The sequence below is a fragment of the Coturnix japonica genome, chromosome 9 (assembly GCF_001577835.2).
Source record: "Coturnix japonica isolate 7356 chromosome 9, Coturnix japonica 2.1, whole genome shotgun sequence".
Taxonomy (NCBI): domain Eukaryota; kingdom Metazoa; phylum Chordata; class Aves; order Galliformes; family Phasianidae; genus Coturnix; species Coturnix japonica.
The window spans coordinates 21,015,038-21,029,319 of NC_029524.1; the positions used below are offsets into that span (position 1 = coordinate 21,015,038).

General features: G+C 48.8%; 2 protein-coding genes across 2 annotated transcripts; one reads left to right on the top strand and one right to left on the bottom strand.

The window, feature by feature from the left end:
* Nucleotides 1-122: 122 nt before the first annotated feature.
* EIF2A (eukaryotic translation initiation factor 2A) lies at nt 123-11,280 on the bottom strand. The gene is made up of 14 exons (XM_015872136.2): nt 11,148-11,280; nt 10,674-10,743; nt 10,141-10,215; nt 9,218-9,336; nt 8,285-8,384; nt 7,857-7,939; nt 7,206-7,279; nt 6,919-7,063; nt 6,061-6,177; nt 4,208-4,779; nt 3,738-3,854; nt 2,799-2,927; nt 1,716-1,781; nt 123-431 (listed from the first exon to the last, which is right to left on the bottom strand). Exons 1-14 carry the CDS (start codon nt 11,173-11,175, stop codon nt 366-368), a joined length of 1,761 nt encoding a protein of 586 aa, XP_015727622.1. The 5' UTR covers nt 11,176-11,280; the 3' UTR covers nt 123-365.
* A 58-nt stretch (nt 11,281-11,338) lies between these two features.
* On the top strand, nt 11,339-13,362 carry SERP1 (stress associated endoplasmic reticulum protein 1). Its single transcript, XM_015872143.1, has 3 exons — nt 11,339-11,518; nt 11,854-11,929; nt 12,004-13,362. Exons 1-3 carry the CDS (start codon nt 11,435-11,437, stop codon nt 12,042-12,044), a joined length of 201 nt encoding a protein of 66 aa, XP_015727629.1. The 5' UTR covers nt 11,339-11,434; the 3' UTR covers nt 12,045-13,362.
* Nucleotides 13,363-14,282: the final 920 nt, after the last annotated feature.

Here is a 14,282-nt window from a genome sequence, read left to right on the forward strand (position 1 = left end):
TCCGGCCCCCGAGCCGTCACCAAACGCGGCTGCGAGCTGCCCCTGCGCTGCCGCCGAGCTCCGTTCCCGCTGGTGGCACAGCACGGCTCGGTTATCCCATCATACAACAACAGAGCCGCTTCTTCTATTAAATGCTCTTTATTCTTATCTACAGCCACCGGCAACGAGCAGCTTCAAACCGCGCACAGCTGGGCCAGGCCGGCTCTGCTCCCCGCAGCGCTGCGTGCACTCACTGCTCGCCCCACAGCGCCTGAACCGCGCAGCAACTGCAGCTCCGGTCCCGGCCCCACCTGCTCGCGGTGCCGGTCGCTGTGCGCCGCACGCAGGGTGAGCTGTGCCAGCAGCGCTCTGGGCTCCGTGGGGTCTCACAGCCCCAGCTCCAAGTCCTCCAGCTCCTGCAGCAGAGCACTTTCCTTCTGAATCTTCTCCAGCTGGAAGGAAACGCACAACTGCAACGGCTGGACAGACAGGAAACCAAAGCAGCAGCAGCTGTGAAGGTGCTGCACCGCTCCCTGCCCGTCAGCGGGTCATCACAGCAAGTCACAGAGCACATATATTGGCTCCCTTCCACATCTATCGGCTCCCTTCCACATCTATCGGCTCCCTTCCACATCTATCGGCTCTCTTCGTAGCTGAAGCCCAGCTGGGAACACAGCTGACTTTAATGCATTGTACTACCATCACATTGTCCAACACAGCTGTACAGATTAACTCACAAAGAATGGGAGAGACAAACGAGACTCATAATATACCCAGGAGCAAACAGCCTTATCACAGAGCAGTCTGTGCTTTACACACCAAACTGCATGTATTTTCTGTCTGAAGATGCAGGATTTCACTTCACATGTTCTTCCTGCGGACCAACTCCTTTTCCAGTTGTTTAAAGCACCATTAGTCACATACCACAAGCTCAAGCAACTCCATGGTTTTTGCAGACAAGGTCACTGTAAGACCAAGATCCAGCCTAATTTCATTATTATTATTCATTACACTCTTATTGCCACTCCATTAGCACTCTGTGTCACAGTGCACAGTATTCTACGTAACACACAGAAGTTGAGGTTACAGCCACATGATGAATGCAGGGATCACCTCATTTGGGGGGCGGGGGGTGGACAGAAACAAAGACAGGAAACACAGACAGGAGTGCCAACGAAATGAGCAGCAGGTGTGCTCAGTGTGCCCAGTGTGCCCAGTGTGCCCAGAGTGCTCTGTGTGCTCAGAGTGCTCAGTGTGCTCAGTGTGCTCAGAGTGCTCTGTGTGCTCTGTGTGCTCAGTGTGCTCTGTGTGCTCAGTGTGCTCTGTGTGCTCTGTGTGCTCTGTGTGCTCTGTGTGCTCAGTGTGCTCAGAGTGCTCAGTGTGCTCTGTGTGCTCAGTGTGCTCTGTGTGCTCAGAGTGCTCTGTGTGCTCAGTGTGCCCAGTGTGCTCAGTGTGCTCAGTGTGCTCAGTGTGCTCAGTGTGCTCAGTGTGCTCAGAGTGCTCAGTGTGCTCTGTGTGCTCAGTGTGCTCAGTGTGCCCAGTGTGCTCAGTGTGCTCAGTGTGCTCAGTGTGCTCTGCTGAACGCTCGCTGCTGGGAACTCTGTGTCTCTGATTTTGAATTTAAAAGGATGCAACAGGTCAAAATCTTACAAAACGTGAGCAGAATCATCACAAAGAGCTACACAGCAAACATGGGGCAAAAAACAAGAAGCGAACTGTACAAACATTAACAGTACCTGATTTTTCTCCAGCTGTTTGCCAGCAGCTGCCTGCTCCTTCAGCTGCTCGATTGCCTTTAGTTTCTGTCAACAAACAAACAAGGACACAGGTAAGCCAAAACAGAAATACAGTCACACAAGTTTCTGCACGTGCAATTGCTAGATTGACCAGGAGGCTGATCTCAGCATGGAAGGCACATCTCCTTGAAGCACCTCCAGATGCTCAGTCCACAACATCCCACTAATAAGTGATTTTTTTTCCCCCAAGAACAAGACAACTTAAAGAACAGGAATGCCTGTTTAATGCCCCTTAAAGAACAGGAGTGCCTGTTTCTGAACGACACCACACACCATCCGACTGAAGGGCCAAATCCATTTCCAGAAGCAGCTCCTCCAACACTTTCCCTCTTTACTACACATTCTCCTGAGAAGGCTGAAGCATGAAAAGCGGGAGGCAGCCAAGAGGGAAAACCTCTGATGGATCTTACAGGAACAGAGAAGATTCCCTAGCCTGAATAGAGCAACTTCCAATCTGAAATTATTTAAATCCGAGAATTTCCAAGACTGGCAGTGAACCCTGCGCTCCCACCACTCTGAGCTTAGGGAAGAAATTCAAAACCATGTAGCATAGTTTCCTTCTCAGATGCAAGATTTAATTACACTCAGAAGTATGCTCAAAACATGAAACCCTTTGAATCAAAGCAGGTTCCATTTGGGGCTGGTGAAAGCAGATCGAGAACAGGAACTTCACACAGGACCTTTTTAAGAATAACCACAGTTAAGCTACATTCTTTCTTCTCAGCTGTGAGGATCCCGTTGCACATGCAGCAATATTCACAACAACATACTGGAATGCTCTTCCATGCACTTCTGAGCAGCTTTTTTACTGCCTAGGCTGACAAGAGCTTTAGGAGACACAGCAAATGATGACTTCTACCGTTTCACAAGATGGAAAAGCAAAGGAAGTTGGTTGTCAAATTCAGCAAATCACCATCTATGTAAATGTGATCCTACTGAGCTCAAGTCACATTACAGACTAAATCTTAAAGACCATCTCTTAGAGAAATACGTTGCTCAGAAAATAAAATAAGGCCCCGTTACCTTTTTTAAATTCTTTATTTTCTTGTCAGTTTCAGGATCTCCTGATGTCACAACAGGCACAGCACTTCGTGGTGTATTCTGTGATGCTGAGGACTGCGTGGATTCCTGACCACAGTCAGCTTTGGCCTCCTGTAAGATTAAAGAAATAATACCAATCAATCACACTATCTCCAGATTACAACGAACCTGATGAATCTTTTCAATCATCTGAATTGATCTATTTAATATTTCTTCCTTCTCTGATTTGCTACCATTCTCCAAAATTTGTAAGTGACTTGCTGTGATGTTTTGTGCTACATATTAAGGAGGTAATGGCTCTTGTCGGAATATCACTCACATTGTTTCCTATTTAACTTCTATTTCCTGAAGAGAACCATACACAGCATGAGAAAACGTCAGTAAGGGTGATGTGACAAACAATTTATAGACTGCTGAGTCATTATCTCTGAAGACAGAGTTCTAAAGTGGTGTAAGAAACATAAAACCCAACCTTTTATGTTAATTCAGAACTTCGTATAAAAATTGCAGTTGGTTTTTATCTGCTTAGCTGAAGACTAGCAAACAAAGGAGTGAAACAGGAGAATGGAGCTCTCTGGTCTGCCCTGGTAACCCACCATAGGCCTGGCCTGCAGAGCAAGGCCATTCTCACCTTCCCAGTCTGGACAGAACCTCGTGGATTGCCAGAAGGTGAAAATGCACAATTATGTAAATGAAACTAATGTTAAGATCAACATTAACAGCAACTGGTCACAGCTGTCATTAAGTCATCTTCTTACATCTGCCTTCGTGGAATTGGAACAGACCACCCATCCCAGAAGAGCACTCACCCAAAATCAGCAGATGGCTTTCAGTGCATCTAATATCACTACTCCAGGTCTGATCAGTGTCAGTTTGAAAACTGACTTAACGTTATCCTGGAAAGAACAGTTTTTGCTGTACCTGTTTAGCAGCTTTCTTTGCTTCATGTTTCTTTTGATTTTTCAGAGCTGTTTTAGACATTGGCTTTTCACCGCTTCCTGACTGTGGTTTCATATTCTGAGGTGGCTCGTCCTCATGCTGCACGATACAGAAAATCATATGATAAGAAAACTGGGTTGCTGGGTTAGTTTTGCTGTTGCTATTCAGGTAGGTTTTTCTGGGGGTGAGGGAAGGGTGATTGTTTCATCTTTTGCCTTCTGCCCTCCCCAGAAATTTATTGTTCTAGAATAAATTCTCTCAAACAGGGAGCAAAGCAACAGTCAAAGAGGAGTATCAAGAAAACCTATAAACATGCCCCATAACATTCCTGTCAGTCTGGTTACCCTTCTAACGTCTCATTAAAAATGTATACATATTTGAGGCCAACCTCCCAAAAATGGGCAAAACAATGAACACAGCAGTTCAGAGCACACATGAAACGATCCACTTACGAGCTTGGAACTTGTTACAGGTTTGTTTCTCAAGGCCGGAGGTCTATACGCTTGCGCAGGTTTGGGCTCTGCACTCGGCAATTCACTCGGGACCGCCTGGTATTTCACTGCTTTCACTGGGAACACTCCATCCAAAAACGGCTGCCAGGACACTTGCCACATTTCCTCATTCGATGGAACTTCATAGTTGTGTAAAACAGAGCCGGTGTAGTGCCATATCTTATACCCATTGCTGACTCGCAGCCGGGGAGCGCACGTAGCTGTTACAATATGCTCCCCATCAGGGCACCAGGCAAAATAGGTGGAATCGGAGGCGACCGGTTTGGAAATGAGTTTGTAGTTTTTAATGTCCCATACTTCCATCTGTCCCCTGAGATTTCCAAATCCTGCTAGTACCAGGATGTGTCCGTGGGGGCTGTAGTAGGCAGCATTGCGAGGACCAGTTCCAAAATCAAACACAGGGTCACATTTCAGATTAAAAACTGTTGCTTTGGCAGGCATAAAACCATACACAGCACAAAACTCGACAGAATTGGGGTTCCAAACAACATCATAAATAGGACCATTTTTTGCTAAAGGAAAAGGAAAACATGCAGCCATTGTTACGAGATGGTCTCATTTTCACTTGTACTGAAAAGCTATCGATGGTTCTTATCTTCACGCTTCACTAAAGTCCTATAATTTAATTACTGACTGAAAATGAGTTACGCTAACAGCAGCGGTAGAAACAAACAACATTAAGTTCTCATAATTTTCATTAAGGTTTGCAACAATAACTGCAACCATTCCTAGTTACCTCTGCAGGGTCAGTACCGGCACTTTATCAGTAAGCATACTTTTTCAAGTTAAAAATTCCTTTTATTCCTTGTTATTCAAGTATGTTATCTCAGGACCTTCTCAAACTGTCCCACTGGACACCTGCAAAAACAGGAGTTTTATACCAGCTGGATACTAGTTTCTCTTCTTTTACTTCAAGAAATACTACGTGGCTCAGCTTCCAGAGCTTGAAGTATCGACTTAGGTTACCTCTGCACCATGGTCATGTGCGGTAATTCTTTTGACAGATTTTAAAGTAGGAGAGGACAAAAAAAACTCCCACGGTTTTACAGATATTCATGAGAACACGATACTGCTGGAAGCTATTCTGGGAGTTAGAACACGAAGAGATTTGAAAAACAATGGATTCATGATTGCGATTCATATGAGGTATGCAGGGCCCTTACCTACAGCTCAGGTAAGTGCCACATGCTCCGAAGGTCATCCTTAACTTGGAACATTGACTCAAAATATCAAACTGGTTCACTCTTGTTATCCTGAAGCCTCATTATCTTTAGGAACCTCATTATCTTTCAGCCCTGCAACTGCACTCCCTGTGTGCTTTCCCTTTTAAAACCTTCCAAACTGGGCCTCAAAAGCAGCCAGATAATGAAAAAACACCACACAGGAGATTAACAAACATACTTTCAGTTCAAATGAAACACTGAAATGAAGAATGTCTCCTTGCTCCTCCCCACTGCATCATTTTTATATCACAGAATTACTTTTGTTTTACTACACAAGATGCAGAACCTCCATTTTCCAATATACTTTAAAAAATTGCTCTCCAAATCTTTGAGTAACAATCGATCTCATGTCTAAACCCCTACCTGGAACAATTCAATTTTGTAATATCTCAGATTCTCAAACATTAAGCTCCATTGTTCAGATCTTCCCTTGTCAAACAAAGGCAGTCCTGCTCCTGTACAGTCTCTCAAGAAAATTATTAGCATATTTTAACTAGTAAAAGCTGGTGAAGCAGCAGTTCCCACTATTGAGAGCTACACCACAATGAGGAACACCTGAGAGCTACTCACGTAGTTGTACAATGGCACTTTCACCGTTAGTTGCAATGTAGTGCAGGGTTTGCTCTCCATAGTATGAAGCACCTGTTTTGTCCACGTCGGTGCTGGCTATGACCAGCACAGCAGTGGCTGCCAGAACACACACAGTTATTTCAGTACAGTCACTGAATATTACATAAGCTATTTCATGAGCTACCATACACAAAGAGAATTAGTCTGACGCTGAGTTTTATGATTAGTTGCCTGCACGTCAGTGCTGTTATCAGTCTCTCCTCAAACTCCCCCTGAACATTAATCAAAATCAAACTAAGATCTTCCTGTCTGAGGCGACTATAAGCTGAATTGCTGCTGAATTGTAAGAAAATGAACATGATTTCAAAGACATTAAAAAAAAGATGTTCAGTAGCAGCAACAGAGCTTTTCATCTAAGACAGAAACAAGGCATTCTGATCATTAAACACTGATCATCAGTGTTGCTCTGAATCAGCTCATTGCTCACAAACAGCCGAGCGTGCAGAGGACTGTGCTACTCATCCCAATCATGGTATGTCTGTGTATCCACAACTTTACAGAGTATAAATATTATACCAATGCATAAACTTCTGTTTACAGCTTGAATGTGTTACTACAGAATGCAAAATTCAATTTGAATTTGCAACTCAATTCCTGAACTTTCCAGTGCATAAAATACTCTGAATTATGATACAACAAGGGGGAAAAACAAACAAACCACAGAAGTCACCATGGAAAAGCTGTGAGCGCTGCATGGTATGCAGAACTGCAACCTTAACATTGTGCTGGCAGCCATTACTATCTTCAGTATTTAACTACACACAAAAAATAGATGTAAAACTCACAGTGATTAAATACCTTTTTTGTTCCATAGCATTGTCACCTTGTCCGCTTTAAAGAAACTCTTATTGGCCAGTGCAGACTGAGGGCCACCGAAGTTGGGATACTGATAGAGCCTAACAAATGATGGTGCACCTTTACTGCCTGGAACGTACACAGCAACCTAAAACAAAGCATTGAGGTTTTTACTGCAGATGATATTCCTGGTAGCACAAGGTCTATTCACTACCAGTACAGCACACCCAAATAACAGTGATGTTTGAAGAGAAACCATGTAAGTAATTGGAATCAAAGAGCAGAAGTACCTTGGTAGGCTGTTCTCCTGGTGATAGCACAAAATCATTAACCTTTTGCAAATGGAGTTTATTTGCAATTACATCTGCAAAAAAAAAGAAAACAAACCCAAGAAATTACAGGTGTGATGACATCAAAGAGCAGCCCAGAATACTCAGCTATACTTTCTCATGAGTCTGTATCGTGGGTAATAAGGTTTGACATGAAGACTGACAATCATTACCTTCCCTGACTAGTTTTGTTTATAAAAACAACCCAAACCAAGCCTAGCTTTGAAATCTAGTAGAAGTTTAAACAGCATGCAAGCTTCTTAACCCTACTTGCACACAGCCTGTGTCTTAAGCAAGCAGCATTCTTCATCTTAGCTGTGCTGCCTTCAGAGGAGGCAGCATCGCATCCAGATAACACACACCATTACAGTCAGGGATCCTCCACTCACAGCTTTACTGTCTGACTCCCGACTGGAGGCTTTCACAAAGGCTGTTCTGCACTGAACGCTGCTCATTCACATAACAACTCGTAGGAATTACACCTTGACAGCTCTTAAGTAAAGAAGTAACACCAACAAAAAAGGAAGCAATGCAGCAGACGAGAAAGAAGTAGGGGGGAAAAAAAAGAGGCCTATATAGAACATAATGACATTCCTAGAAATACTTGCTTACTGAAGTTGTTGTTTTCAAAGAAGTGCACTTCATTGTTCACATTCCGGGCACAAATGCTCTCATCGTCTGCCCAGCAGGGACACCTACATTCAAATAATAATAAGTAAAAGTAAATAAATAGCAAACAATACTCATCTTTAGCAATCCCTGATATCTTTCTCCTCCATTTTTAAAGCCAAACAAGTTCAAGCACAATACACTTCACACAGATAAACAACACTGTCTCACCATACTTCAATCTGGTGCAAAAAGACGAAGGATTTACACTAAGGAATGAACAATAGGAATCGAGCAAGAAATACTTACAAACAGTTACTTGCTTTCAGCAAGCAGTAGGGAACACTCTGAAAGCCAACACAACACTACAAGTTGTACTTATTTGCCATATCCAATTTTGCAAGCAGTTAACACCTAGAAATGTTACTCACCAGTTTTGCATCTTTTTCTGGATGAAAGACTTCAAACACTTCCCAGTTTTTACATCATGAAGCTGCAGGTTGGGTGCCCCTGCTGTGCCATCTTTGGCAGCTGCAACAGAAACAAGGCATTGAAGCAGTGGTCACCTGGGATTAAACCTGTTTGAACCAGGATGTCTGAACTTGTGACTCTACGAGCAACCAAACTTTACAATAAACATTCCACTTCCTGCCATCCTAAACTCTAGAATGTGAATTGCTTTACCTGATAGAACCTTCCAGACTTTCAGCCTGCAGAAGGAACTAACATTCAGAAGAGCAGGGATTCCATCATCAGACTATTAACACTGACCTCGGGGCATTGTTTTAAACACCTCCTAACAAACCTCCACGAGCCCACAGCCAGCATCACATGGCACAGCACACCCCACACCCTTACCTTACGGTCAACCCCTGCACTAAAGGAAGCATTTACACCAAACACACTTCAATAAGGCTGTGGCTTATCTGAATCAGGAACAAACTCCACACAGAGGTAGAGGAGAGAAGAAATGTTTATGTTATCTGTGCCCAGAGGGGGATGTAATTACTTTGAGACAACCTATGATTTATCTACATGTTACAAACTGCTTGAACAGCATGTTATTGAAACGTACCATTTGCACAAAATCAGGCAGCATTTATTGGGAACATTCCATTTACTCAACAGAGCAACAATTAATACACACACATTGACTTATGTCTGTGAGAATGGTCAATACCAGATGCTTTAAGAAGCTGACACCCCTCTCCTCCTTTCCTATACATTTCAGTAACCAAGGAATTTGTTTTTTATGTTGCTCCTTAAACCAGTGAATGTGCCACAACGGCAAATCAAGTAATGGATTTAAATGAAATTAAAATACACATTCACCCTGCGTTCCTTTGCAGTAGGTAAACACTCACCTGAGTAGGCCTGCCACGTTGCCAGAATGTTATTCTTTGGTGAGAACTCAAGACAAACTGCCTTAGGAAGATCAAAGGAACGCAGTAATCCTGCACTGGTGACGTTAACAATATTTACTCTGGAACCAAAAGATGGTATTTCAATGAAACACGCTCAGAAGATCCAACTGCCAAGGTAACTTCCCATGTATCTGGTTCTGTCCCAGATGTGCCCAGTGGTACAAAACCAGAAGCTCTGTTTTCTGCTCCTGCTTTTATTAAATTTTTGAAGGAACAGATTTTAAAACCAGACACCCAAACATAACAGAAACCAACAATGTGAAAGCACTGCTCGAAGCCTGTGTTGTACTTCAATCTGTGACACTTTGAGTCAGAGGCAAGGTACTCTCCAGCCATTGAGATCCCACCCATCCCTGCTGCCGCAGAAGAGGCTAAAGATCAAACTGAATAAAAATATGCTGGACGAAGGCGTAGGAACCTCGTTAACAGCTCAGGTCTGACACAGCACATTTTCACATTACTCTGTAACACGGTGAAAAATATTCCACCTCCACAGCTGAGCAGCAGCCCAGCACTCACTGACTCTCAGAATATACCACCATGGAGGAGAAAACAACAGCCAGCAGCAATGGTTCTGCTACCAATAATAATTCTGTGATTCTGTGATTCTGCTACTTGGACCGATCCCAGAAAACCAAACACTGGGAAATAGGAAGAAAAATCCACCAAGCAGAACAACTAAAGCAGACCCAGGTCACAGGGGAACGTCTGCATTAGAACTAGGAAGAAAACAGCAAGTGCTTCATTTAATATTTAGCAAATACAGCAAATACTTCAACAGCCTTCACATAAACAAGGTAAATACGGCAAAATTGATCCAATTTGCTTAAAATAAATTGACCAGCATCATAAAATGTACCAACTTTTCTCCGTTGCACCAGGCAAAGAGGGAGCCATCCTTGCTAAAAGCAACAGCTTTGCAGTTTTTCCCAAAGTCCCTAAAGGAATAAGAAATGCATGTTAGTGTTCCAATGCAACAGCCAAAGGGATTTAAAGAACTAAAGCACCGCAGCGATGTCTGTGTTTAGTCCAGAATCACACTGTGTAACAGGAGCGCAGCTGGGCAGATGCACCATAACAGCTGCCATGGTCCTTCCCAACTGAACTGTTCCAACTGTTCGTTTTCACTGGGAACATCCAGCCAGGCAAAGACAAAACCTTCAAAGCCGCTTTGTGACCAGCCGTCAGTACGGACACATTCACTTATTGACACCTGCCTCAATCCTGGAATCTACGTTTACTTTAAAAACCCCTTAAAGGCAGAGCTCAGAGCAGGAGCGGGACGTGCTGCCTGCGGGCTCCTCCCAGCTCAGCACACAGCGACTCGTGCTGTGCGAGGGGCCGGGGGCTGCCACTGTGCTTTAATGGCATTAAATGACAATGAATCATTAGTTACCTCTGGAACACGGTGCTCTCCGTGAAGCTGGGCGGCCCGTTCAGCATGTAGAGCCCTTCGGAGCCCCGCACTGGAAGGGAACACACAGACACGGACACACACACACACACACAGACACACGCAGCGTCAGGAACTGCCCGGAGCCGGACTGAGCTCAGTTCCGTGCTGGAATTGCTCCTTCTCAGCTTATAGGGAACGTTGTGGCCCCGGCAGCTGGGACACGGGGCGTCACGGGAACAAACCGCGGGATGAAGGGGGGGACATGGAACGGCAACAGCAGCCGGCAAAGGGCGGCACCGGGCGGCACCGGGCGGCACAGGGCACATCCCATCGCGCTGCTCGGAGCCCATCCCGCCCCGCTCGGCTCCGCGCCCCCCGCCCGGTCCCTCCCGCAGGCCGCGCCGCGCTCAGCACCCGGCGGGATCCCGCAGCACACGGAGGATCCCGCACATCCCGGCCGGGCCCGGTTCCCACCTGCCAGCAGCGGCGCGGGCGGCGCCATGTTGGCGGCCGTTCCACTTCCGGGTGAGCGGCCTCGCGCCCGGCCCCGGGATCGACACGTCGCGCGGTGCGAGAGGCGCCGCCGGTCACGTGACGCGGAGAGGCCGCTTCCGCCGCCCGCCCCGGAAGCGGTTCCCGCCGGCGCCGCGGGTTGGCGGCGGGCGGCGCCTCGAGCGAGCACTTCCGGCGGGCGGCGCCGCGCGGTGCTGACGCGGCGCACGGAGCGGAGCGGAACCGGCACGGAACGGAACGGCAACAACATGGTGGCGAAACAGCGCATCCGGATGGCGAACGAGAAGCACAGCAAGAACATCACACAGCGCGGGAACGTCGCCAAGACGGCGGTGGGTGCGGGACGGACGGGGATGGGGGCGGCCCGTGTCGAGGTGCCGCGCGGTGCTGACGCGGTGCTGTGTGACCTGGTGCCGTGTGTGATGATCAATGACTCGGTGCCGTGTTGTGCTGTGTGGTGCTGACAGTGCTGTGTGTGGTGCTGTGCTGTGCTGTGCTGCATGCTGCTCGGTGCTGTGTGTGCTCGGTGCTGTGTTATGCTGTGCTGTGTTGTGCTGCATGCTGCTCGGTGCTGTGCTCGGTGCTGTGTGTGCTCGGTGCTGTGCTGTGCTGTGCTGTGCTGACTCGGTGCTGTGCTGTATGTGCTGACTCGTTGCTGTTCCCGCAGCGATCAGCCCCAGAGGACAAGGCGTCCGTCGGTCCGTGGCTGCTGGCGCTGTTCATCTTCGTGGTGTGTGGATCAGGTGAGCACCGTGAGCCCCGTGATCCCGGTGAGCCCTGCCCCCCCCTCCCCCCGCTGACCCCCGTTGTGTTGCAGCCATCTTCCAGATCATCCAGAGCATCCGTATGGGGATGTGAGCCCCCCGCCGCATTCCAGGCCCTTCGCCGCCATTCCGATGTCCCTGCCGTGCCGCAGTGCCTTGAGCAGCACCATGTACACAGCAATAAAGTTCTGTTGTTGAGCCCCAATCGTGGACCTGCTTATTCAGCAACGCACCCTCCGTGCTCACGTGACGTGTCGGACTGCTGGCCGTGGGTTCCGGGCCCGGTTCCCGCTGTGAGCTCCGCTCCCGGCTCCGTGTGATTCGCTGTGCGGCTGGAGACGGTTCGGTTTGGAGCCGGGATCTCGGCAGCGCTCAGACACCATCACCACGTGCTGCTGCTGGCGCCGTGCAGCTCACGGTGTGGGGGGCACGGCTGCAGCATGCGGCGCTGCATCGGCCCTCAGGCACGTACCGCAGCAGATAACCTCACCCTGCGCCTCCCACCCTGACCCACTCAAACACCTGTTTGTATAGAGCTGGGGCACGTTCCCTGCCCACGAGCCGCCATGTCCGGGCAGCAGCCCCCCCCAGCACTGCCCGGTGTGGGGGCTCCACAAACTGACTGTCCCCGAGGAGACGCTCCCCGGCTGCTCGTGGCGTTGGGCAGCACCACGTGTACAGCCCAGAAACCTCCCATGGAGCCGTGGGTTTCAGTTGTAAAACGCCGTGTGGGGTCAGGGCCTGGTGCAGGTACCAGCACTGCCCCCCCAGCCCACAGCTCCGCTTCTGTGTGCAGCATCGGCACAGCATAGTATGTCTCGCAATATATATTCTAATTGTATTTAAAATCCCGCTTTCACCTTGATGTGTCATCCAGCGCTGGACCCAGTGCTAAGCTGCCTCCCTCTGGATGACTGATTGCAGTTTCTTAGTAGTGCTGAAAAACAGAAACCAAACCTTCCTTACCTGTATAGAAGAATGTAACCTAAATCACGAATGAAAGTGCTGCTATTGATCATTCCTTATCGCTCATGGCCTCGGCTCTGGGGGGCTCTCCTGCTGTCTGTTGCAGTAAAGAAAGTGCTCTGAACTAGGTCTGCTGTTGCATGCGGTTGCTGAAGGAAGATTTCTTTTTTTCAGGTTTCTTAGAAGACATTTAAAATCTGGTTACGTTAGTAGTAATAGAAGTGAGTTTCTATAGCGATGAATCCCGTGTGTTAGCTGGGAAGGAGCAGACTTTGCTGGTTGTCGTATTTCCATCTGGAATCATTGGTGTAAAGCAGCCCGGGCCCAGAACCCGGCTGTGCAACACGACATTCCTTGTTCCTGGGAGCTCCTGTTTTGTAACCGGCCGCTGGGGGGGGGCAGTCTGTATAATCAATGATTTTAAATAAAGTTCTTCTCAAACGTGAGTTAATTCTGAGGATGGCAAACTGTTGGATTCTGGGTGTTACGTGGGGACCCTTCAGCCCGGTGCCGTGGGGTCCGTCGGTGCTGGATCTCAGTGCTGCCCTCAGCCCGTTTCTGCCCGGCCGTGCTGGGGCTGTAGGACGGGCCGTGCTGACCTTGTGCGCCCAGTTTGGCTGCAGACCGTTTATTGCAAAGCCCCCTTGGTACAAGCGCAGGATGCACCAGCAGCTCAGCGGCTTTGCCCCTGGTCGCTGCGCTCCTCACAGCGCTGGGTGCGGGAAGCAGGACCCGGTGTTTGAGTCACGTACACAGAAGGGCGCGCAGTCAGCGCTTTGCTGTGATCGCAGCAGCAGCAGTTTGTGCTGGGGGGGGCGGTGCCGGCGGTGCCTGGCAGTGAGGCAGCTCGGAGCTGCGCCCCCCGAGAAGGGCCGCGGGATTTCAATGGGGCTGAGCCGGGGTTACAGCACCGGGAACGGGGCGGGGCGCGCTGCAGGTGCGAGAGTCCGCGGAAACGGCTCCGGCTGCGGCACCGAGCGGCGGCAGGGACCAGGATGTGCCGACAGCGCCCCCGGGCGGCCGCAGCCAACAGCACCGAGACGCGGCAGCGCGAGGAACCGGAGCGAGGGGGCGGACATGGAGCACCGGAACCGTGAGACAGCGACAGGAGAGCAGCACCGCCCCGCAACGACTGCAGCTCTGCGATACGGGCACAGAGCAAACGAACAACGGCACTGAGGGGAACAGAGCAAACAAACAAACGAACAGCGGCACTGCGGGCACCGAACAAACGAACAGCGGCACTGCGGGCACCGAACGGCGGCACTGCGGCCCGGAGCGGAGCGCGCTGCCTCGCGGCGCCCGAGCGGCGATGGACGCGCGGGGCCGGCTCCGTGCCACGTGCGCGGCGCGTGCTCAGGGCCGG

Bases quoted from the DNA above. Each gene is read 5' to 3' on its own strand.
- EIF2A (XM_015872136.2), bottom strand. From the start codon at position 11,175: ATGGCGCCGCCCGCGCCGCTGCTGGCAG. The intron at 8,385-9,217 runs GTGAGTGTTTAC...TTTCTGTTGCAG, and splicing joins AACGTGGCAGGCCTACTCAG to CTGCCAAAGATGGCACAGCA. The intron at 2,928-3,737 runs GTACAGCAAAAA...TTAATCTTACAG, and splicing joins CAAAGAAAGCTGCTAAACAG to GAGGCCAAAGCTGACTGTGG.
- SERP1 (XM_015872143.1), top strand. From the start codon at position 11,435: ATGGTGGCGAAACAGCGCATCCGGATGGCGAACGAGAAGCACAGCAAG. The intron at 11,519-11,853 runs GTGGGTGCGGGA...CTGTTCCCGCAG, and splicing joins GGAACGTCGCCAAGACGGCG to CGATCAGCCCCAGAGGACAA. The intron at 11,930-12,003 runs GTGAGCACCGTG...GTTGTGTTGCAG, and splicing joins CTTCGTGGTGTGTGGATCAG to CCATCTTCCAGATCATCCAG.